The 23069-nt window shown below is 36.3% G+C and overlaps 2 protein-coding genes across 6 annotated transcripts; one reads left to right on the top strand and one right to left on the bottom strand.

Moving 5' to 3' along the window:
• Positions 1-1891: 1891 nt before the first annotated feature.
• Positions 1892-5497, bottom strand: LOC137952239 (uncharacterized). Of its 4 annotated transcripts, XM_068799337.1 has the most exons (6): positions 5456-5497; positions 5141-5375; positions 3570-3640; positions 3196-3475; positions 2763-2969; positions 1892-2417 (listed from the first exon to the last, which is right to left on the bottom strand). In XM_068799337.1, the coding sequence occupies exons 3-6, from the start codon at positions 3575-3577 to the stop codon at positions 2112-2114; spliced, it is 801 nt and encodes a 266-aa protein (XP_068655438.1). In that variant the 5' UTR covers positions 3578-3640; positions 5141-5375; positions 5456-5497; the 3' UTR covers positions 1892-2111. The 4 variants fall into 4 exon arrangements, with proteins under 4 accessions (XP_068655438.1, XP_068655437.1, XP_068655439.1 ...); XM_068799336.1 differs by lacking the exon at positions 5456-5497 and having other exon boundaries at positions 5141-5438; XM_068799338.1 differs by lacking the exon at positions 5456-5497 and having other exon boundaries at positions 5181-5438.
• A 5018-nt stretch (positions 5498-10515) lies between these two features.
• LOC137952237 (myb family transcription factor IPN2-like) lies at positions 10516-12253 on the top strand. Of its 2 annotated transcripts, none has more exons than XM_068799334.1 (6): positions 10516-10619; positions 10757-10833; positions 10982-11039; positions 11134-11200; positions 11378-11450; positions 11569-12253. In XM_068799334.1, exons 2-6 carry the CDS (start codon positions 10777-10779, stop codon positions 12211-12213), a joined length of 900 nt encoding a protein of 299 aa, XP_068655435.1. In that variant the 5' UTR covers positions 10516-10619; positions 10757-10776; the 3' UTR covers positions 12214-12253. The 2 variants fall into 2 exon arrangements, with proteins under 2 accessions (XP_068655435.1, XP_068655434.1); XM_068799333.1 differs by having other exon boundaries at positions 10982-11048.
• Positions 12254-23069: the final 10816 nt, after the last annotated feature.

The following is a 23069-nucleotide window of genomic DNA, read 5'->3' as shown; positions in this document are numbered from 1 at the left end:
AATTTAGAATATGAGTACAACAACACACATGAAACAATTTTTGACCAAAAAATAATTTTATATTTCTTAATAAAATCATCTTTCAAAACTCTCAAACAAACATTATTATACACACCATTATAAATTGAGATACTAAATATTTTATTTATAATTTTAAATCTTTCAAACACTTATAAATAGCCTATGCTATGTCAACACCATGATGAGGAGAACTAACATGCACAAACTCAAGATTCGTTTTTGTAACTTCCAAATACTATCCACGAAATGCCCAATAACAACTATGTATTCAATTTTTTTATTTTTAGACTTCCAAATATCCGTGGTAAGACTAATCTTGTTAATATATTTTAATAAAGTTTTCAATTTTTTTTTCTGCCTCATACACCTCCACAAACTCCTTCTTAATGGTTTTATAAGATATTTTTCCAGAATTCACGTCTGCTATTTTCATTAAAAAAATTAAATTCCTCATCTTCTACTATCATGAACGGGCTTTGATTATATTTCCCTTCAAATTTCACAAAATGAAGGTCAGTTGAACTATGATCAATATTTGACCCCACTGGTTGAAAGTTTATGATTTTTTACTTTCTTATTGTCACTTTTCTACTAGGACAGTGATTCAAATACCGACTCATATGTGAGGTCACTCTATTACTATTATAACTCAGATATGATTTACAATGAATACTTTGAGCATTTTCTGTATTATTTAGAAGTGAGATTTCTTTGAAGTCCAACCAAATATGAAACTTTTTGTTTTTTTATCTATCTTTTGTGCTCTGGATAGAGTCACATTCTTCCTCATTTTTTATACCTTCATCTAGGATCTCTTCCAATGTATTAGTAGTTTGAAATAGACAAAACTCTAGTGGAGTTGAGTAATGATCTATGGCCACACTAAAACTAGTATTAGCTAATAGATGTTAAATGACCAGAAAAAGTTGACATTCCTACTTTTACAAAACATAAAATACAAATAAAAATATAAATAAAAATAAAAATCCAAACAACAAAGACAAATCCAAAAACATAATGACAAACTGCGAGCCATTTCTAGCACAAAATAGCAAAAAATAATAGTTTGAACTGCAAAGTATTAAACAAAATATCATCAGTTACTTTCTCAAATAGGTGCCGACTTTACGCTGTGTATCCTTCAAACTCCATGCATATTTTCCATGGAGTAACTGAGCTGTCTTCATTTCGTAAAATTCTCCAATTTTGTAACCTTCCTCTATTCTTTCCTTTAAGAGTTTTATACCCAGCTCACCCAATCACTTTAGTGTAAACGTCAGTTACTGTAAAATTCAGCACTCTTCGTTTATGAGAGGGCAGAGATGATCTCCAGCGTGAGCAATAACGCAGTTACTGTAGAGTGTAGGAAGAAATTGAATGGGGTGGATCCAAACTCCATGACGAGAGAGAAGCATATGTTCAACCGATGATACTTACTCTGTTATCATTATGATCATCTCAGTGAAACCATTAACGAGAATTTCATATTCCTCCTCCAAAAGTAACCAGCTCTCTCTCCATCTTCACTTCCTCTTTGGAACATGATAAATTGTTCTCACCTTCTGTTTTCTAATTTCGTTTTTATCATTTTTTTTTCTTTTAAGCAAAAAGCTAGTATGAAATCTTGGATTAAAACCTCATCGATGGAAAAAAATTAATAAATTTCATTTAATTAAGGAATAAAATAACCTTTAACCTGTATTGATATTGGATCTCTTAAAAGCTCATATGATCCATATCTAATTCACACAAATCAAATGTAGTTCAATCAGTCATAAATTTTCCTGAAACTTCGGTGAGGGCAGAAAGGGACAAGGCTGAGTGCCTCCAAAATCAACTCAATGGGTCACATTTAATACTATGGTTAATTGGGAATTGAAGTTTGCTCCCAAGCAACATGGCAAAGTTTTAAGGTTCCTCACTCTTTTAAGTGCGGATTACCCTCTCAGATATCTAAGTATGGTACACCTGAAGTATAAGATCATTCTTGAGCCATATATAATATTGTGTATTTGAATGAAACATGTATTCTATAAAACAGCAAGAGGCTACTATATTCTTTTCCTTCTATACTTTGAAAGATATTAATGTTACTTTTCAATGACTTCTTCTTCCTCTCTGGTAAGCCAGGCCTCTGCAGCTACAAGATCAGGGAGGACAATGGCACCGGATTTCTGCCAGTTCTCAGCGTCAGGCGTCTTGAATCTGTCTAACAGCAAGGCATGCATGCCCACTTTTCTAGCAGGAATGTAGTCTTGGCGCATGCTGTCTCCTATGTGAAGTGTTTCTTCTGGTGCTATATTTCCTGCCTTTTCCAGTGCAATCTCATATATTCTTGGGTTTGGCTTTTCTACACCTTCAAGTCCAGAGAACACCCCAAAGTCCCATTCAGATCCCTGCATTACGAAAAAATAGTGAAAGTAAACTCTAATTGGACACAGATATGCTCTCTGCCAAAAAAATAAAAAAAATAAAAAAAATAAAAATCGAGCAATAATGTGCAAATAATTCGAATAAAAGCACCATCACAAGCAACCAATTTAAAAAGCTGATTTTCTTGAATAATTTGATTGCACAGATCGTTAGCATTCTTCTATCAGAGCAAAGTTTTTTGTGATGTGTGTGCAAATCCTCCATACTAATTACCAGTCTTGCACACTTTCATTGAACAGACAGATCAAAAATTGTTCACGTTTGCAGAAAAATAAATTTAGGAGCAGACAAACGGCCCAATGGTATACCTGATTCAGTCCCAAAGCAGGAAGAATGACATCTTGATAGCGGTACTCTGCATTGCTGACAATTCCAACTTTGAGGCCCTTTCTGCGCACCCATCTCAAAAATGGCTGTGAATCTGGGAAAATGGTATATGGAGCTGAAGAGCCGAAAGTCGAGAATATACGCCTGAATACCTTCTCAAATGTTTCTTCATCATAATCATAGCCAGCCTGCAGCAAACGTAAGAAATGAATAGTACATAAGAAAACCATTAGAGTTGTACATAACTGGTATAGCTCAATCAAGCAAGTGTGGCCCGACAGGTTCAGCAGAAGCTTGATAACTATCAAGACATTCTGGACTGATTTAACTTCCTACAGTCTTTAACACAATGGAAAACCAACAAGCAGAAAAGACTTGGGTTCATGGACCACAGCAATATATGGTCATTATTACCCGAATGAAAGAGTCTTTCACGCACATTTTCCACCACTTGATGTTGGGCATTTTCTCGGCATGGCCAAAACAAGGATACTTTTTAGCCATTTCAGTGTATGCACTTTTGAAGCCTTCATGCATACGATTGTAGTCTGGACATGGCAGTCCTACCGATTTAGCTGCCATGCAATAGTAGTCTCCAAGTTCTCCTTTGTATGCTATGAGGGTGCCGGTGACATCAACAGTGATGCAACGCAACTTTGATAGAAGTGACATTTGTAGTGGAACAATCGTATTGCTACTTCTTGGCAATCCAGTACTTTAGTAATGTGCAAATAACAGAGTATATGTAACTCTTAGGAGGAAATCCCAAACAAAAAGACAATCTTCACCTGATCATAGCCAGTGCTCAGATAAGGTCATGAGCCGTTACCAGCCCATCAGATGTTGAAGCCAAGTAAATCTGCATTACCCACAGATCAAAATTTTAAAATTGAAACTCAATTTCACCAAACAGCTCAACAGGCTATCATTTTGTTTTCTAGAAGGTATACGCATAAATGGAAAATCTAACATACATAAAGGAACTTTGCTAACATTAGACCCCGTACAAAATTGATGGAGCCCTTGAGAAAATGAAAGCAGGATGCAATTAACAATGCCAAAGCATTTTCTTATATGAAATAGTTCCTATTCCTGCACTGTACAAATTCCTAATGAGGATCCATGTACCATGTACTCGAGAGTGATTTTTACTTATAATAGAGTCATGCTTGTATAGTGATCCATGCTTTTAAAATAATAAAACCTTTCACTTCCTCACAAACATATAGTTGCAAAGCTCCACAATTGCTTCATAAAAGTACAAGAACCTTCAAGTCTGAAAGAAATAAAGCCTAACAACTCCAACTATACAAGGATCACATGACATAAGGTATCAAGGTCATCAGAGTTGTGATGCCCAATAATGCATGAGGTAGTTCCATGGCGAAACAAAACTGGATACAGGCAGTCGAGGAAGATACTCTCTTGAATCTTGATCACAGTCAAAGCTCAAGATGTCGCAGTTTTGTCCTACAAAAACAGAAGTAACTCTGGAAACAGAGTAAAGAAGTCACCCAACTTCTGCATGCTGTGCAGTGAAGGCACCGGTAGAGGAATTTCAATTAGGTTTCTGCTTAGTATTTCTCTTTCCTATAATTAATTGTTGTGTATGGACTCATTTGGGTATAGGCACGACGTTCCTTGTCTAAAACATTTTCTACAGACATTCTAAAATGATGGCTATTCACTTAAATCCAGAGCATAGTTTAACTAAAGGCATATAACTAGGCGAGTATATGTTAGGCTTGTGAACACCTCTACCAGTGCTCCCCATTCTAAGCACACTACAGAGAGAGAGAATAATAATAGGAGGAAGCTGCAAAATAAGAATTTTTTTAGCACCCCAACTTCGACTCCAGAAGAAAACCATAGCATGGACTCTCAAACAAAATAATTGAAGAAACAATCCTTTCAGTTAATCAACTTCCACCTTCCTACGGATTTAAAATCATAAGTTTCCCATAAACGAGTCCAGCTAGATTTCAACAATCAAAACTCCAAACAGATGGCAAAATCCAATCCAGAAGCTAGATCCAAACCAAGCCTCTCCGCACTCAAGCTAAAGCATTCCATTTCGCAAGAAGCAGCATCGAAACCTCAGCATAATAAACAACAATGCCAGGTACATGCAGGAAGAACACAGACATTCCAACGAACACTCAGCTCTCCGGAAACAATCATCACAAAAAAGAAAACCCAAGCTCATCATATACACCGTAAAGCCTACAATACTTCACTATCAAAGAAACCCACAAAGCAAGCCTGATACTTTTCAACTACTTACCATAATTTCGGCTGAAAAATTAAAAAAGAAACAGAGAAAAATAGCAATTTCGCACAAAAGGATCTGATAACATACTCAGAAGCCAAACTCGCACAAAAAATGGGATAGGACGAACCACGGAGCTGCTGATTTCTCTGTTTACCGTAATGCAGTGAGAAAAAACAATGGAGGTTGAGCAGGGGAGCTCCCTTGGTTACCGGAGCATCTCTTTCCGACATTTAAAAAACCGTGGCTGGTCGCAGCGGTATCGAAGAAAAAATGAGGTGTCGCCGTGGTGGAACACCAATTCACTGGACTCGCGTTGCACTGACTGAACAAAATAGATGCCTTTCATAATGCGTACGATACGTAATCCAACGGTCTATCAAAACAAAGCGAAAGAGGGATTACAGGAAAATGGAGTCCTCCGTTTTCCGGCGTCTGAAGCTGAGGATAACGCCCGTTGACGCCACTCTGACTTTTGGTTATCGAGATTAGACTTAGGTTGCAAGAAATCTACTTCTCATAAGAAGTCCATTTACACCCTGAAAACTAGTGAAATTACTTTTAAACCCTTCTAATCTATTTATGATTAATTTTTAAATGAAATTTCTGTCATATATTATAATTTTTAATCAATAAATTTATAGACAATACAACTACTAATAATAAATTTAACAGGAGAAGATAGGGGCTAATGGGCTAGCCAATTTTTTATGCATTTTGGAACAATAGTTCATAGTAGTTCTCGTTTGAACCCATGGAAAAGAAAAGGAAACGAGAATTTGACCATTATTATTCAAAAAATAGTTAATAAAAACGTAATAATAATAATTTTTTTTATTAAATACTTTTTTAAATAATAATGATTAAATTCTCATTTTTTTATGGGGTTCCAAACAAACCCTAGGTATAATGGGTACAACCCAAAACCACAAACCAATAAGTTGTAACAGTCGGACCTAGAGGACTTATAGGCCACAAAGGTGGACAACCTATTCATCTTGTGAGGGAGAGAGGGGCACCTACAAGCCCTTCTATGAGGAGAAACCAATAAGTTGTAACAGTCGGACCTAGAGGACTTATAGGCCACAAAGGTGACAACCTATTCATCTTGTGAGGGAGAGAGGGGCACCAGCAAGCCCTTCCATGAGGAGGAAGGTACCCCATCCTCACAAATAGCCTCCTGTGGTTAAAGGAGCAAAGCCTTTGGATCCTGCAAATAAATAAATTAGACAAATTGTAATTCTTAACTAATCTGAACAAATTAAACCAAATTGTAATTAATCAAGCTTATTTCACCTAATTAAATCTTAATCTTCACTCAAGTCTTAGTTTTTAAAGCAATGATTTACACATTATCCACACTAGCACAAGCAACACATGAAAAATTTAGGCCAAGTACCACCCTATGGAATTGTACATGACTCACATGCATGCATTCAGCTAGTCAAAAGAGTTTAACATTTGAAAAAACAAAAAAAAAAAACAGGGGGAGGGGGCCCAGCTGATCAAACTTAACCTAAAGGGAATAACTTTCTAGAGAGAATTATTCGACAAATCACAAATTTGCTTGAAATCCAAGCTAACACCACCACCCCTTGGCACAATCCCTCATCTTCACCGTGGAACACATCTTGTCACATCCATGAAACGTGTTGATTTGCACCCACTTAACTTTCTTCAACAAATTTACAACAAATGCCATCCTATTTTTAGTTTCCATTTTCCCTCAAGCTAAGGGTCCTCAATAAGGACTCCAAGGTGGATGTATAGGGCATACCATCCTATGTAAAGCTTATATGTCCATCCTTGTCATCTCTAAGGGTGGGCACGGGGTAGATCGAGGTTGGGTTTACCAAAACCCAAATCTGAACTTGATCTCTTATCCCAAAACCTGAACCTACAAAAAATCTGAATTGTCAAATCCAATCTAGACTCAATCACCGTCTTAGTAACCATGCTCTATTCCCATAAATCCGACTTAAACTCCACCCGTCTCAACCTTCTTTTATATCTTTATTTCGTCTATTGTTCTGGTTCGGGTTGGGTTTATAAAAACCCATCCTTGATCCAAACCCGTCATTTTTTTTCCTTCCCATCCTCGACCCTCAAGGTGAAATCAGAAACCAAACACGGGTTTTTGGGCTCAGATCAGGTTGGGTTCCTCGTAAAACCTGACCGGGTGCCGGCCCTTATTTGTATATCTTGCCAGAGACGAGATACCTTGAAGGTACATGAAACCTGGTTGAGAAGGCAAAAATGCATTAGGGTAAATCTATATATGGTTCTGAATATCCGAATACCCGTTTGATCCGATTAGTACGAACACAAGATTGTTAATGACAAGATGGGAACCTAACGGGAATGATAAAGGTCCTGAGTAGAGAGAAAGTAAACAAAGAAAGGATAAAATATCTGATTTAGTGTTAATACAAAGATCCAACTTTACAAATGGCATCTGATTCCGAATAAGAAGAAATCAAATCGATATTTGCCTCAATTTCGGGTAATCGGGTACTGAAATACCTTGTTTAAACTGATTAATGAATAATCAAGATCTAGTTAACCCTAAACCCTTGTAAAACCTTCCATGTTTATAACTCTTTAAGTCTTCTTATGTTAAGTCTTCTCCAGGTTGGGTGGAAAAGATTTGGCTAAACCAGACATTCCCCACCTGAGCAACAATTATGATTAATAGAACTTGGAATGTGTAAGAGTTAAGAATCAGCTTTTAGAAAGATATTTAAATGGGGAGAAATAAACAGCACGTGAAGCTTTAGAGGAATCTCATTTACACTAATAAGCAAAGATGAAAATGCAGATCAACAGGAAGCTTCTCCCCCTTTTTGCAGTGGACGCCATGAACAACAGATGATCCTAACCGTTGGAGTTTTTTTTATAAATCCCTTTTTCTGCAGTGTTTGTTGGGTCCATAAAGGCTTCTAATAGAAGCTCTTGTAAAATAAACCAGGCAGAGCTGGTGAGTTTCAGGCAATTAGAAGAAGGGAATCTTCCCTTGATTGTAAAAGACGAAAGCATCTATTCCCTTGAGGAATTGGGTAATTTCAGTTTCCTATTTCTTCCTTCATCTTCAGCAGACAGATTTCTATGGAGAGAGAGAGAGAGAGAGAGAGAGAGAGAGATTGATTTTGCTTTAAATTGTTCCTACTCATCTTGAATACCACTTTTGTTTTTGTTTTTTCTTGTCATGGGTGAGGGCCCTGGATGTGGAGATAAATTGGTTTGACTTAATATTTGAAAATTTTGTTTGGATTTTGAGATGGGAATGGTTTGATGACATATGCAAGGGAGAGACAATCTTCTATTCTACAAAAGCCAATGAACAGCTCCAGCAGACTTTTAAGTGAAGAAAGGTAGCAATACCTGTCATGGCTCCCACAGATATGGCCTTTATGAAAAGAGAAGCTTATATCTCTAAATAATATTTATTAGCTCCCAAGAGAAGTCTTTCATTATTACTCACAGAACCTGCAAACATTGAAGTGAATGATTTTAAAACCGTCTGAACTTGAATTTAAATCAAACCATTTGTAGGTTCTGATCTGTTAAGAAAATCTAAATAAAAAATGGGTTTTGAATCCTCGACATATCTATGCTTCCTTTCATCCTCTTTAAAGCTTCCCAAAGATTTAAAGATAAGTACCAACATGATGTAGGTGTTTGTTTAAGAACCCATTCAGTAAATGAAAAGAAGATACACAGATATTCACCCAAAACAAAGATTAATATTAAACACATTTGTCATTTCAACCAACAGTGGACTTCATCACGCGCCAGTTCCATGTTTAAGATCTTCATGATCAACCTTGGAGAATGTTAATCTGGTTATATATAGTTTCTCTCACTCATAAAGTGCATGAAAATTAGTGAGGAAGGAGTGGAATGCTTTGATTAGCAAAGATATCTACAGGAGATGCAGGGCCTATATCCTGCTCTTAGTCTTTGGCCCCAGCCATTATGGGCAACTTTTTGTGCTAGAGACATAAAGCATTTTCTTGTGTTTGGTGCCCTACTTCCAAATTACAAATAGCTGGGTTCATCATTGCAAAGCAACACAAATGAGACCATGAAGGCAAAAAGGAGGTCCCTTGTCATGGCTAATTGGCTATTCCCCCTTCAAATATAGGGTTACACAGGTTGAGTTTGTTCTCTAATCCAAAGAAATGTAGATTGAACATTTCAATGTAGTAATCCAAATTTAGCTTTACATCTGTTCTAATTCCAAACCCTAATTCTTCTTTTGAATAATAATAAAAAAAAGCAAACCCTAAATATACTATGAAACTATAGACAGCTTAATTACAAACCCTAATTTTTCTTTTGTATACTCTCACCTGGTAGGGTGAAAAACCCTAATTTTCACAAGCAAGTTGTGAAAAACTAAATAAGATTGGTCAATTTAACCAAGTTGGACTAGAACTGGAGGTCTAACTTGTTTAATGTCACCCAATTCTATTTACTTGTGTAAAGAGTTAATGTGAAACATGATTCATCCAAGATTAAGATGCAGTCCATTTAATCAACCTAGTTGAACTCGAACCTCATAAGAACAACCGGCTCAATGGGTAGTCCGAGTTTGGCAGCATTTATCACTAAGAATCTAGTTCTATAGTTTTTTTATAAATAAAAGAAATTACAAGTTGCATTTTTTTGCTTGGATTAAATATAAATAGAGGTGATTAGACACCCTTACTACTATTTGATCACATTTGAACTTCATTTGCTTGGTTTTAGGGTCTTGAACTCATGCTTTTATGTGGTTTAGGATTAAATAATCAGAGTTTTTAAGATGAAAACAAGTGGTTGGAATCAAGTATTGACGTGATGAACTAGGGCTATTTAATTGAAACGTCCCTGTCCTTGTCCGAGTGATTGAAGTTCCCTGGGATTTATAAATGATTCATTGTCACCCAACAGTGTTTAACGTACGGACAAATCATGCATGATTGTATGGATCATTTCCCCATTTCAAAATAAGGAAAAGTTAGTCGTTGCAGAAGAATAATACGATGGAAAGACGGCCTAATTCGAAAAAAAGAACAGGAAAAATAACAAAAGACTAAAAAAGAAAGGGAAAGGTTGTTTATGACCGAAGAATAATCTAACAGAGACATTTATGCTCTCTCTCTCTTCTTTCTCTGTGTCTTGAGGGGCCGAGTATCTTTTGGCAAAGGATGGTCTCTTGTGAGTTGCAGTCGGTGGCTTTTTTTTTCTAATTTTATAGGTGAGGAGATGACCACCCATGGAATGGCTTTCTGGTAGAGAGAGAAAGAGGCAGAAGGAGAGCTACGCTCCTTCAAAAACGCACCCTATTCCTCCCTATATGCGTCGCCTTTGTTCTTGTTCTTGAATCTCTTCCAATTCTCTTGAGCTGCTCTGAAGAGAATGTTCCATCCCAAGAAGCCTCCTATGAATTCACATGACAGACCCATGAGTGTTCAGGGCGACTCCGGGCTCGTGCTCACCACTGACCCCAAGCCTCGCCTTCGCTGGACTGTCGAGCTTCATGACCGATTCGTTGATGCTGTGACCCAGCTAGGAGGCCCTGACAGTACGTCTCCTCTCTCCCCCCTGCTCCTTCCCCTCCTCCTCCTCCTTTCTTCTCACTGTTACATATGTTTTGGGTTCCTTTATTCCACTTTCATCTGTTTACGAAGTATTTGCTTACGTAAGCGTTTAAATTTGCAGAGGCAACTCCAAAGACAATCATGAGAGTTATGGGTGTAAAGGGTCTCACTCTATATCATCTTAAGAGCCACCTTCAAGTATGTACTCAAAACTGTGAATGATTTTTCTTTCTTTTTCATTCCCTAATGTACATAAGACTCTTTGATCGTTTCTTGTATGGGGTTGGATTAATTTCTTCAGCTATTGCTGATTTTTTTGATGTTGGTGTTGCTTAATTTGTTGAAGAAATTTAGGCTTGGGAAGCAACCACACAAGGATTTCAATGATCACTCGATTAAAGACGGTGAGCGAGGTACTGATCAGGAGAGCTCTTAGAGTTGTTATGTGTTTCTTTGTTTCTCTTGATAACTGAAGCGTTCCTGCAACTTCCGTGGCAGCTTCAGCTTTAGATCTGCAAAGAAACGCTGCTTCTTCCTCTGGCATAATGGGTCGGAGCATGATTGAGTAAGAGATATCTGTAGTCTCTTATTTCTTGTTTTCTTTGAATCGTATTCTTTTCTTAGATCGCTTTATAATGCTCTCTGGGTTTGCAATGTTGAGATAACTATCTGATCAACAAAAATGTGCTCGGACAGTGAGCTGAACTAAGTTGTTTTGGGTTTTCCTGTTGTGGTTGCTCAGTAGGAACGCTCATCTCACAGAAGCCCTTAGGATGCAGATGGAAGTCCAGAGAAGATTACATGAACAACTAGAGGTAAAACCAACAAAAGCGCCCCCAGAAAATTAAACCATGTTTATCCTCCTTTCAAAAGCGCCCAGAACATAAATTTGAGTAAATTTCTGCTAAGCCCTAGATAGTTTGTGGCGAGCAGGTGCAGAAACACCTCCAGCTAAGGATTGAGGCTCAAGGCAAGTATATGCAGACCATTCTGGAGAAAGCATGTCATACCCTTACAGGAGACAGCATGGGACCTCCCAGCTATAAGGGCATGGGAAGCCAAGGCATGGTTGAAATGTGTTCCCCCTTCAATTTCCCTTCTCTCCAAGACCTGCACTTGTTTGGAGGGGATCAGCTCGACTTGCAGCAGCAAATGGATCGGTGTGCCCTTGAAGGCATCATACCAGCTGATGATAGTATCAGTCTGGGAAAGAAGAGGCCTCACCCCTATAGTTGCAACGGCAAGAGTCCCTTAATATGGGTTGATGATCTCAGACTGCAAGAGCTGGGAGCAGCAGCAGCGGCAGCCTGTATGGGCTCCCAGGAGGATGCTTTCAACAGTGAGCAGATTCAACTTGCACCAGCAGGGATGGAAACCGATAACGACATGGACTCCATGGGAGATGTTTATGAATCCAAACCAATTTTATCAGGCGAAGTGATGGGGGAGAAGAAGTTCGAGGTTTTAAACAAGCTTGAGAAGCCATCCCCTAGAAGACCTCCCCTTCAGGTGGACAGGATTAATTCAATGATCAAAGGGAGTGTTTTGCCTTCAAATAGAAATTTGTCTTATGGGTGAATCCCAAAGCCTATTAATCATCATTATATCAAATTTCCGAGACATGGGTGATAGAACTTCTTTCTTTTTTTTTTTTTTTTTTCTTTTCTTGTTTTTGTTTAATTGACACTCACCCAATCTTCACCAAATTATTATTAACACAGTCCGCTCTCAAGCATTTCAAACCTCACTTATATATTAGAGAAGCATTTACGTGTATAAGAAAGAAGGAAAGACATCAAGTAGTAGTACTACTTCTCTTAGATCAATTTCTGGAATATCTGAGGTTTCTGCATGTGGGTGATCTGCTGCTACTTTGAAGATTTCTTCATGTGGGTCTGCTTATTTTTTTGGGGGTAGTACTGTTGCCTTCTCAGTCACCTTTAACAGAGCTGCTTTTAAGTTAGTTGCTCATCGTTAGTTACCCCCATCATTACAACACAAAACCCTATGGAGACACAGCCCAGGTTAAACAAATGGAGCCATGCAAATTTTGGGTTTTGTCTGGAAGAACCCTAGAAATGAATGGTTTCCGCTTTTTTTGTCATGAGAATCCGACAAGAAGTATCTGCTCTTCCTTTTTCTTTTTTCATGCATAACCTATTCCTTGTCCAATGGAGGAACGTTGAGGGAGAATTCCCTTTCTCCACGGATAGCCCATCTGTTGCCCAGATCCACGAAGAAGACTTCCTTTTATGGGAAAAGATGGTGGTGCCGCGCCCGCCTTTATCGGTTGCAGGGAAATCAAGAGCTGCAAGTTGGACACAGAGCGAGAGATCGAGAGAGGAAGAGTGAGAGAGAAAGAGGGGAGCTTAAAAGATAAAGTGTAAGGAATACTACTACGCACTCCCATGCGTGCAGTTATCGAGGAAGCTTCTGCCTTTCAGAAGTGCAGAGCAGCCTGAGGGAAGGAAGAGAGCCGTATTAAAAGACCATGGCCATGCACATGAGTAAATACGGCTCTAAAACAAAGTGTGATAGGGCTCTTTTGCCGACGAAAATCATTTGCAAAAGCAGAACCCACCTCGGATTCTGTCCCTTCACTGCACTCCCCTGCTGGTTCTGTAACAAATTTTGTTGGCGAAGAAAGTACAGTGGGGAAGCTTCTTTTGTCCATCCAATTCTTTCCTTCGCTTTTGCTTCTTAAGTGGGGACTGGGGACTGGTTTTCTTTCTTCACGGCTTTAGAGGCACGAAAGAGCTGGCCTGGGTTTAAATCATGAGTGACGCAGCTCGCTTCCTTTACTTTAATTCATCTGTCTTTGTTATTTTCTGATCAATATGATCATTCTCTGGTATATGTTCTGGGTTTATCACTATTCCATAATGGAAAAACCAGAAAAGAAAAGGGAAACAAGAGATTTTTTCGACTGCTCTTTGAGAACAAAAAGAAGTGAGAGTACTTCGTCTTTCGTTTTCTCTCGATTTCCACATGGTGATTACATGATGATTTTCTTGAACATAGGATCACTTCAAAACCGTTCTTACCCGTCCCTTTGATCCATCTCCAAGCGTGAAATGAGGTATTTTAGAGAAGGATTCTGATTCGAGATTCCCAGCTGCGTCTTGGAGTGAGATTGTATCAGCATCAAGGTCGAATCTGATACCCTTTTATGCTGAGACACGGCTCAAGAAATCTTGAAAGGAAAGATTTCTCAGGGCCTTTACTTCAAGCCTAAGAGATTAGATGATGGGTGATTGCATTGGTTATTTATGACCCAAGTTTAACCATGAATTTTAATCGTTAATGGAGAAAACAGGGGCCAATAAACTATTGAAGCAAAATTAGTTCATACGAGAAAAATGCTTTTTAGAACAATGAGAATGATACATGAAATAAGTTTTAACGTCATAATGAATGTTTTCCCATAAAATGAAAACTCAATTGATGGAACTAATAGTTTTGATTGTTTACAATATGGTGTTAATTAATTATGTTATTAGATTGATGGTTATATAATATATATACATATAAACGGCTGATTCAATACGAAAAACCATTTAGTATGAAACATGAGAAACGACTATCACAACCGTCTGATTATGATCAACAACTATCTCAGCCATCTGATCTTGATCAACGACTATCTAATCGGACAACTGAGTTAGCCGTTTCACATGTTTCACACCAAATAGTTTTTCGTATTGGATCAGTTTTGTATATATATATTAGACCCATGAATCATCTAATTAAGTAAAAGATTACAAGAGTAAGAATTTTTAGAACATATGATTGTAATGGTTTTAATCATGTCAATATTGCATGCTATGATTGTTGTATTAGAAGATATAACATATGGTTTGTCAAAAAGTTAGCGAGCGTATAAGCAACTTCTTCTCAACCTACTCAATTCAATTCATCAACTAGTTTCAAGTTGAAAAAAAACTTATAATGTCCAATGCACATCCCACGATGAACTTTGTTTTCATTAGCAACTTAGCCACATGCTTAGTTTTATATGAAATCACAAAATTAGGGTACTACAAAGAAATTCATATGCATACAGATGGTTGAGAATCGCTAAAATAGAAAAATTAAGAGATTAGGCAACAAGAGGTAAATTTTTGGAAAAGAGAAAAACTTCACTAATTTGTTGTAATTTTAGTATATGAGCCTCTATGTATAATAGAGAAAACAAGTAGAATCCAATTACAATTAAACTAACATTATCCCAATTATACCCAAAGTTAAACACTAAAAGATAAGTCCTAGAACAATTGAAGCATTGAACATAAATAAAACACTAACATAATTAAAACACCTTCTTGTAACATGTTGATTGCGGGTGCTTGCAAATATAGGGGTGGCATAAAATCGAGTTGAGTCCGAACCTGCTTATGTTTGAGTCGGGCTTGATTTAAATATTTTGAACTTGAGCTCGAGCCGAGTTCGAGCTTCCACCTATATTTAAAACTTTACATAAAATACATGTCAAATAAGTTGTATATAAAATTATTTATACATTCTGCATAAAATTATTTATAAAAGCTGCATAATTATACATAAACTTTATTCAATAATCAAACACAAAAACATCATTGAAATATCAATATCAATTTGCAATCACCCAAATAAAAATTATACATCCAGTATAAATTTATAAACTCTTACTCTTTCTTTTTGTACTAAGGAAACAATATATGAAGTCCCCTAATATGAGCAAAATCTCCACCTATGGCAAAAACCAAAAAATAAAACTTATTATTGTCTAATAAAAAAATACTCTTCCACCACAAATTACTTAATGTAGTTAAAAATATTAAAACTACTGAAAAATCAAGTAAATTGTAGCATTATCTCCACAATCTTCTTCTCAGGCTGTAGTCATAAAACAAAATTTTAATAAATAAAACTAAAAAATATCATAATAAATAATTATTCAATAGAAGTTCACCTTTTGATTTTTCTTGACACCGTGAAGAGCTTGAACCCAATCACTGGCACAAATCAAAAGTTGAACTGTATTTGGTGCCGAGGAAGAATGATATGGGTCTATTACTCCGCCAACAATATTAAAGGTAGACTCTAAAGCTAATGTGACAATTATAAGGATGTCTGCTGTAATCTTAGATAATACCCGAAATTTCATATGATTCACTTTCCACCATTCTGAAACATCAAAATCATATTGTGAAGTTTTCTCACAAATATACACCCATTCTTCAAGATAATTTTCCAATTTTGACCTTGGTGAATTGACTACTTCCACTTGTTTCACATAAGTCATTAACTTTGACCAACCTGAACTTGATGAAGAATGTGACCTAAGACTTGTGGAAACACCCATAGAGCTAGTAGATGTAGCAATCCCTTCATTACTAATCTCCACATTATATATGGATACATATTCATCGCAAATCTCATATAAGGTTTGTCGAACTATGTTTATATTCATTATAGCTTCTTCCTCAGAATATATCCCTGGAAAACATATTTCGATCAACCTTAATTTGACCCTTGGATCCAAAACTGAAGCAACAATCATCAACAAATTGCATTCACCCTAGTACTTCTCAATTTTCTCTTTCATTCTATTAACCATTGTCCTATGAAAACGTTTTCATTTGTAGAATGAAAATTCAGAACTTCTTTTACCCTAGATACCTCACTAAAGTACAAAAGAGAAGTAGGGTAGTCACTCCTAGAAATTATATTAGTGACTACATTAGAAACTTCTACAATCTCACACACCATTTCAACATTTTCCCATTCATCAAGACTTGAACAACAAACATAAATTGGTTCTCTATCTTGAAATATAGGGAATGTATCTTTGAATTTTAATGCAAAAGTCAACATGTCATAAGTGGAGTTCCAACGAGTTAGACAATCAATAACCAACCTCTTTTCACCTAGTTGTAGTTGTTGTACAATTTAAAAAAAAGTGTGAAGTCTAGCCTCAAACAGATTTATGAATTTGACACTCTCACGCAAATTCTCAATGATATTCTTAATCTGAACAAGACCATCTTGGAATAATAAGTTTAGAATATGAGCACAACAACGCACATGGAATAACTTTCCACCACAAACCAATTTTTTTTTCTTGAAAAATCTTCTGTCAAAACTCTTAGACAAACATCATTATATACAACATTATCAACTGAGATACTAAATATTTTATTTTCGATTTCCCAATCTTTCAAAGACTTTTAAATAGCATCTGCTATGTCGACACCACCACGACGAGGAGGAGGAACATGCACAAAACTCAGGACTCATTTTTGTAGCTTCCTGTTACTGTCAATAAAATGCCCAATAATAACCAGGTATTCAATCTTTTGATTCTGGGACTTCCAAAGATCTTTGGTAAGACTAATCTTGTTAATATCTTTTAATAAAATTTTAAATTTCTTTATTTCTGCCTCATACACCTCCATACACTCCTTCTTAATGGTCTTATGTGATATTTTTTCATAATTCTCATTTGCCATCTTCATTACAAAATTAAATCCCTCATTTTCTACTATCAGGAATGGATGCTCATGCATAAGAATCCAATGAGAAATGAGTACTCTCATTTTAGCTTGATCATATTTGCCTCCAAAATCCATAAGAGGAAGTCCAGATAGACTCTGATCAACATTAGACCCCATCGAATTAAAGTTTATAGTTTTTTGTTTTCTCATTGTCACTTTTCTACTAGAACAATGTTTCAAATGTCGAATCATATGTGTGGCCATTCCACTACTAGTAACACTCAAATTGGTTTTAGAATGAACATTTTGAGCCATTTTTGTATCATCTATCACTGAGGCTTCTTTGAATTTCAACCACACATGAGACCTTTTTTGTGTTTTTGGACCATGGGTAGGGTCACCTTCTTCCTCATTTAGTGTACCTTCATCTAGGCTCACTTCTGTTACATTATTAGTTCTAGAGGGATATGACTCTAGTGGAGTTGAGTAACTATCTATGGCCACACTAGAACTAGTGTTAACTATTGATGTCAATTGAGCAAGAGGTGTTGACATTCTTACTTCTTCAAAAAAAATTACAAATTAAAAAAAAATAAAAATCCAAACAACATTAGTAGTTCCATGTAAACTGTGTTTAAGCCCCAATTGAAACCGATAGATACAAAAAAATTGATCAGTACTGAAAACTGCTAGTTATTCTTCCTAGTTTAAATTCCTAAGTGCACACTATCCTAAGTCTTGATTCTTGATCATTAAATGAGGATCCTTTTAAAAATTTAGTCAGTACCTTCAAGCGAGTGGTAATTCAACTTCGAAGCTTCAACCAACAAATTCAACCAAACAAAAACTTTTGCCTTCCGTCACCTCTGCCCCGATATCTCCAAGGCTAAAACACCACCACCAAAAAAAAAAATTCCAATAAGTTGCCTGCCTTTCTTCCAATAAAAAAACTTATTGACAAACTGGGTACTTACCCAAATGGCATCAACACCTCCTCTCTATGGGGACCAAGACATTCCAACGAATAATCTATCTGGTACTCCCTAATCAATGCGATTTTGGGGTGGTGATCTGTTTGGTACTCCCTTTGTACATGCAATCGAAAGAGAGAACTGAGAGGAGCTTTTAAATGCGAGGGATTTTGGAATTCAATTCAAACTATACAAAGGGAGCCGAATAAATTGTCTAGTATAAATTCTCAGATGCCTCTTAATTTTATTATAGCTCCTAGTTTTCTACGGTTAAAATTCCTGGAGTCGGGAGGTTTTATACCAGGCTAGATGAAGCCCTATCTCTCATCATGTTGCTAAAAATCAATCACTAAAACCCCCTTTTATCTGATATATGACTGAAACTAAAACCCCCTTTTATTTGATATATGCACATGACGCAATTAAAGCAAACGTATATCTATAAGCCATTTTGAGAAAAATGAGAGATTAAGATTCTTTATAATGTATAGTAAATACAAGAAGAATTACAACATCAATGAATCAGTGAGGCTCTAATGGCGAGACCCATAGTTAGATTAGTCTAAACACTTCAAAATACTGCTTCACCTAGGAAATCTCTATAATCCACCCTCAAGGTCCAAAAAAAAATTTGACACAGGAAATAAGGAAACTACACAGAATGCGTCCATCTCCCCACTCAAAAAGATCTGAAGTCGTGGCTTATGAAGAAATCCAAATAGAATCAAGTAAGACTGCAACATGTTTCTTGAAATCTGCCATTTAATCCTTCAAATACATCCCAAATAGAAGATGTCCCAAAGATACTCTGAATCCAAAGTATCAATAATCTAAACCCACCCAAATAAGGTCATGTGAGCCCCACACAACGAAGTTAGGGCACAACCACCTCACGTCAAACAACAATAACACATATAATCTCCAAATTAGCCATTGAATATTATAACAGAAGATATAATTATCAATTGGCATGATGACATAGGCATGGAAGGGATGACACAGGGACAATGATGGTTGCACATGTAAGATGGAAGAAAAAAACTTCAATGAGGACCTCTTAAGGGCAATATGGTATAATAATTGCTCAATTAACAGTAGTGGCTATCAACTAGTTGGTTATGGTTGGATAAAAGAAGGAAAAAAATGGAGTTTTACCTACCAAGAGAAAATTCGATTTGATCCCTTTCCATAGGGTTGACAAAATATGTAGAGAGAACCCAAGATGATGACAAGAACCTCCCAAAATCGATGTTTACTGCTCTGATACCACGAAAAGGTGTAAGATTAAGAGAAAAATAGAGAAAGAAGAAGAGATTGGGAAGCAACCCAAAAGAGGCTTGCGTGAAATCAGTCTCAACAACTCAAGCTTAATTCCCTTTTATCATTTCACTTAACTGAGTTTAGAGTAAAAAGGTAACAATGATCATAACAACAAAAACACTTAAACTCACTCAATAAAAACATGATAGATAGTCTAGCTTGTTGCAAACATATGACGCCCATATGAGATAAATGAAATTACCAAAATACCTTCGTACTAGTATTCTAACACTAATAGTATATAAAGGACACTTCTATAAACAAACACTATGACTCTCTAAAATGGACAAGAGTTGATCAATGTAGACCTACATGAGTGATGTTGAACCATCTAGTTTTGACTTCTTCTTATTTATTATAACAGCTAGTTCAACTTAATATAGGCGGTGGATGATTGAAATCCTCAAATTTAGTTTAGACTCTCACTAACAACAAATTTTAAAATCTACAGGAAGTCTCATGAACTTATAAACCCTTGCAAAATGCATGAACTTGGAAAAAAGGTATAATCTCACATACCAATCAAACTCATAATAGTCACTCTTGCAACCCATACTGAGAACATAAAAATCCAAACTGAATAGAGCAATTCTTGGTAAGCATTGCTCCTTCACAAACCTTATTACAAAAAGCTAATAAAGAGGGAGAATGATGTTGCCTGCGGAATTTCACAAAGATTTTTTTTGTTCTAAAGCACCAATTGCCTTCATTCCACCCTATTTCTCAAAAACTTAGTAAGAAGGGATTAAATTGGGAAGAGCTGTTGGAAGGATAACCACCAAAATTCTCATAGAAATACTTTTTACAAAGTTAACAATATCTATTTATTACTACCATGTCAATTAATATAACATGAAAAAGTTGAATACACTATTATTCATTTGGAAAAAAAATTCGACAAGGCCACCAATGCCGACTTTCAAAGAGAACAAAAGTAGTTATTTTACATGCTTCACAACAAACTCCCTACTCAGAGTTTGCTGCAACACAAGTAATTGTAGAAAACATGTAAATGTTTAGTATGGCGAGAGTTGTTGAAAAAAGTTAAGAAGAGAGAGGGATGAAGAGAGAATGAGGGGGAAAGAAAGTGGAGATGAGAGAAAAGGAGAAACCGATCTGTGTTGAAGGACATGCATGTCCTTCAATCTCTATTTGTAATAAGAGTTTGAGTATTCTATGTATCCTCTTTACATAAAACTTGGTCCATAGACATAGTTGGGCATACAAAACAACATTACATCAAGACATATAAATAAAGTTAAGGCAAAATAACCAAAATGCATTTGTACTTATTTTTCAACACTCCCCTTCAAACTTGGGTCTATATGTCAAATGGTCCTAGCTTTCTCTAGATGTTCAGAAATTCATATTTTCCCAGTGTTTTAGTTAAAGTATCACCGAATTGATCACTAGACCGAACATATGAAAATGTTACATCTTTCTTCATTACTGCATCTTAGATAAAATGACAATCTACCTCTATATGCTTTGTCCTTTCATAAAATACCGGATTGTTTGTAATGAAGATTGTTGTTTGGTTATCATAATGCATAGTCATAGGATCCTTTTGATAGAGGCTTAATTCCTGGATAACAGATTTTACCCACATTAGCTCACTAACAGTGCCACTACTCTATATTTAGCTACTGCATTGGACCAAGCAATAACATTCTACTTTTTACTCATCCAGCTGACTAGATTTTCTCCCAGAAATACATAGTATGTAGTGGTTAATTTTTTGTCAAGCTTGGAACCTGCATAGTCAGCATCAGATAACGCCTCAATCTTCAAGTGATTATTAGGTTTAAAAAGGAGACATTTTTCTTGGTGATCCTTTAAGATATCCTACTATTCTCCGTGCAGCCCTTTAGGTGAATCTTACGTGGATACTCCATGAACTGACTCAATCCATTGACTGCAAATGAGATATCTGGTTTAGAAACTATAGCATAAACAAAATTGCCTACTAGTCTCTGATACATTATTTTATCTTTCAATTCTGAATTTTGATCATCATGAAGATAAACTCCTACTTCCATATGTGTATCAGCTGGTTTGGCTCCTAGATGTTCATACTCTTAAATTATATCAGTGACATATTTCCTCTAAGTCAGAGCCATGCCCTCCTTGTTTCTTGCAACTTCAATATCCAAGAAATATTTTAGTTGAACCAAATCTATAGTCTAAAAGTGATTTGTCAAATGAGATTTAACTTTTTAATGCATGATCTGTCACTCCCTGACAGGATGATCTCATCTATATACACCAATAAGATAATAATTCTAGATGTTCATTTCATAATATATAGTGAGTGATCACAGTGGCTTCCACAAAATCCTATCGATATAACCACTTAACTAAATTTCTCAAACCACACTCGTGGATTCTGTTTTAAGCCATGAAGGGTCTTCTCGAGTCGACATACCTTATGTGTCTCCCCCTTGAGTAACATACCCTGGAGGTTGCACCATATAAAAAGATATTTTTAATATCCAGTTGAAACAAAGACCAACTTTGATGGATTACAATAGAAATGAGTATGCGAGTAGAAGACAAGCGGGCAACTGGAGAAAAAGTCTAAAAAATATCCACACCAAAAGTCTAAGTATATCCTTTGGCAGCAAGACTAGCCTTATATCATTCAATAGATCCATCAGAGTTATATTTAACAACAACCAACCATAGCATCACCTAGAGGTAAATCACATAACTCCCAAGTCCCTCTATCAATTAGTGTTTCCATCTCAACATCCATGATTTTTTTCATTGAGGAGTCAATAGAGCAGCATCCTGCACTGAAGAAGAAATAGTGTAAGTGGAGATGGACAAAACAAACTTACGATAATTATCAGAAAAGAAATCAAAAGAAACATAATGAGATAGAGGGTGGCAAGTACATTTGTGAACACCTTTCAGAAGAGCGATAGGATGGTGGAGATCATTTGCCCAGGATTAGGAGACAATGAAGAATCATGGTTTGGTGGGCATGGAGGATTTGGACCAGGATGAGATGGTTGTTGTCGGCGCTGATATACCTGTAGTAGTTTCTCAATAAGAGCATCGAGTGAAATCAGAACACATTCATCAACTAGAATAGGAATAATAGGACTAAGTACATAAAGTACAGGAGGAACCGACTCAGACCTGGAAGATTAAAAAAATGAAACATCCTTGATGAAAGTAACATCCACAAATACAAATATTTTCCTCATAGTTGGATAGTAATATTCATATCCTTTTTGTGTCCGAGAATATCACAGAAATATATATTTAACAGAATGAGGAGACAATTTATCCTTGGAATGATAAAAAATATGTGCAAAACATACATACTCAAACACACAAAGTAATATAAGAAAAAGAGGTGTGGTGGGTAAAACAATCTGAATTAGAATCTTGTCATCAAGAGCAGAAGGCGACATTCTATTTATAAAAAAGAATGCAGTAAGAACAACATCACACCAAATATGACTTAGGTACATTCATATAAAATAACATAGTACGAGCTACCTCAAGTAAGTGACGATTTTTGCATTCAACAACTCCATTTTGTTGTGGAGAGAACACAAAAGAAGTTTGATGAATGATTCCTTGTGATTGACAAAAATAGTCAAATTTATGGTTTATAAATTCAAGACCATTGTTTGTACGCAAGATATGGATAAAG

This window comes from Aristolochia californica, unplaced genomic scaffold (genome assembly GCF_029961685.1).
Source record: "Aristolochia californica isolate CCGP_79_NKW_82.1479 unplaced genomic scaffold, dmAriCali1.0.hap1 SCAF_15, whole genome shotgun sequence".
Lineage (NCBI taxonomy): Eukaryota > Viridiplantae > Streptophyta > Magnoliopsida > Piperales > Aristolochiaceae > Aristolochia > Aristolochia californica.
Note: the sequence above shows the minus strand (reverse complement) of the source record. Positions and strands in the feature narration are given on the sequence as shown.

Coding starts and splice junctions, on each gene's coding strand:
- LOC137952239 (XM_068799337.1), bottom strand. Junction 2,970..3,195: donor TGAAAGACTCTTTCATTCGG/GTAATAATGACC, acceptor CGTTTGCTGCAG/GCTGGCTATGATTATGATGA. Junction 2,418..2,762: donor CTGCTTTGGGACTGAATCAG/GTATACCATTGG, acceptor TTCGTAATGCAG/GGATCTGAATGGGACTTTGG.
- LOC137952237 (XM_068799333.1), top strand. CDS start 10,777: ATGAGAGTTATGGGTGTAAAGGGTCTCACTCTATATCATCTTAAGAGC. Junction 11,201..11,377: donor ATGGGTCGGAGCATGATTGA/GTAAGAGATATC, acceptor GTGGTTGCTCAG/TAGGAACGCTCATCTCACAG. Junction 11,451..11,568: donor GATTACATGAACAACTAGAG/GTAAAACCAACA, acceptor TGTGGCGAGCAG/GTGCAGAAACACCTCCAGCT.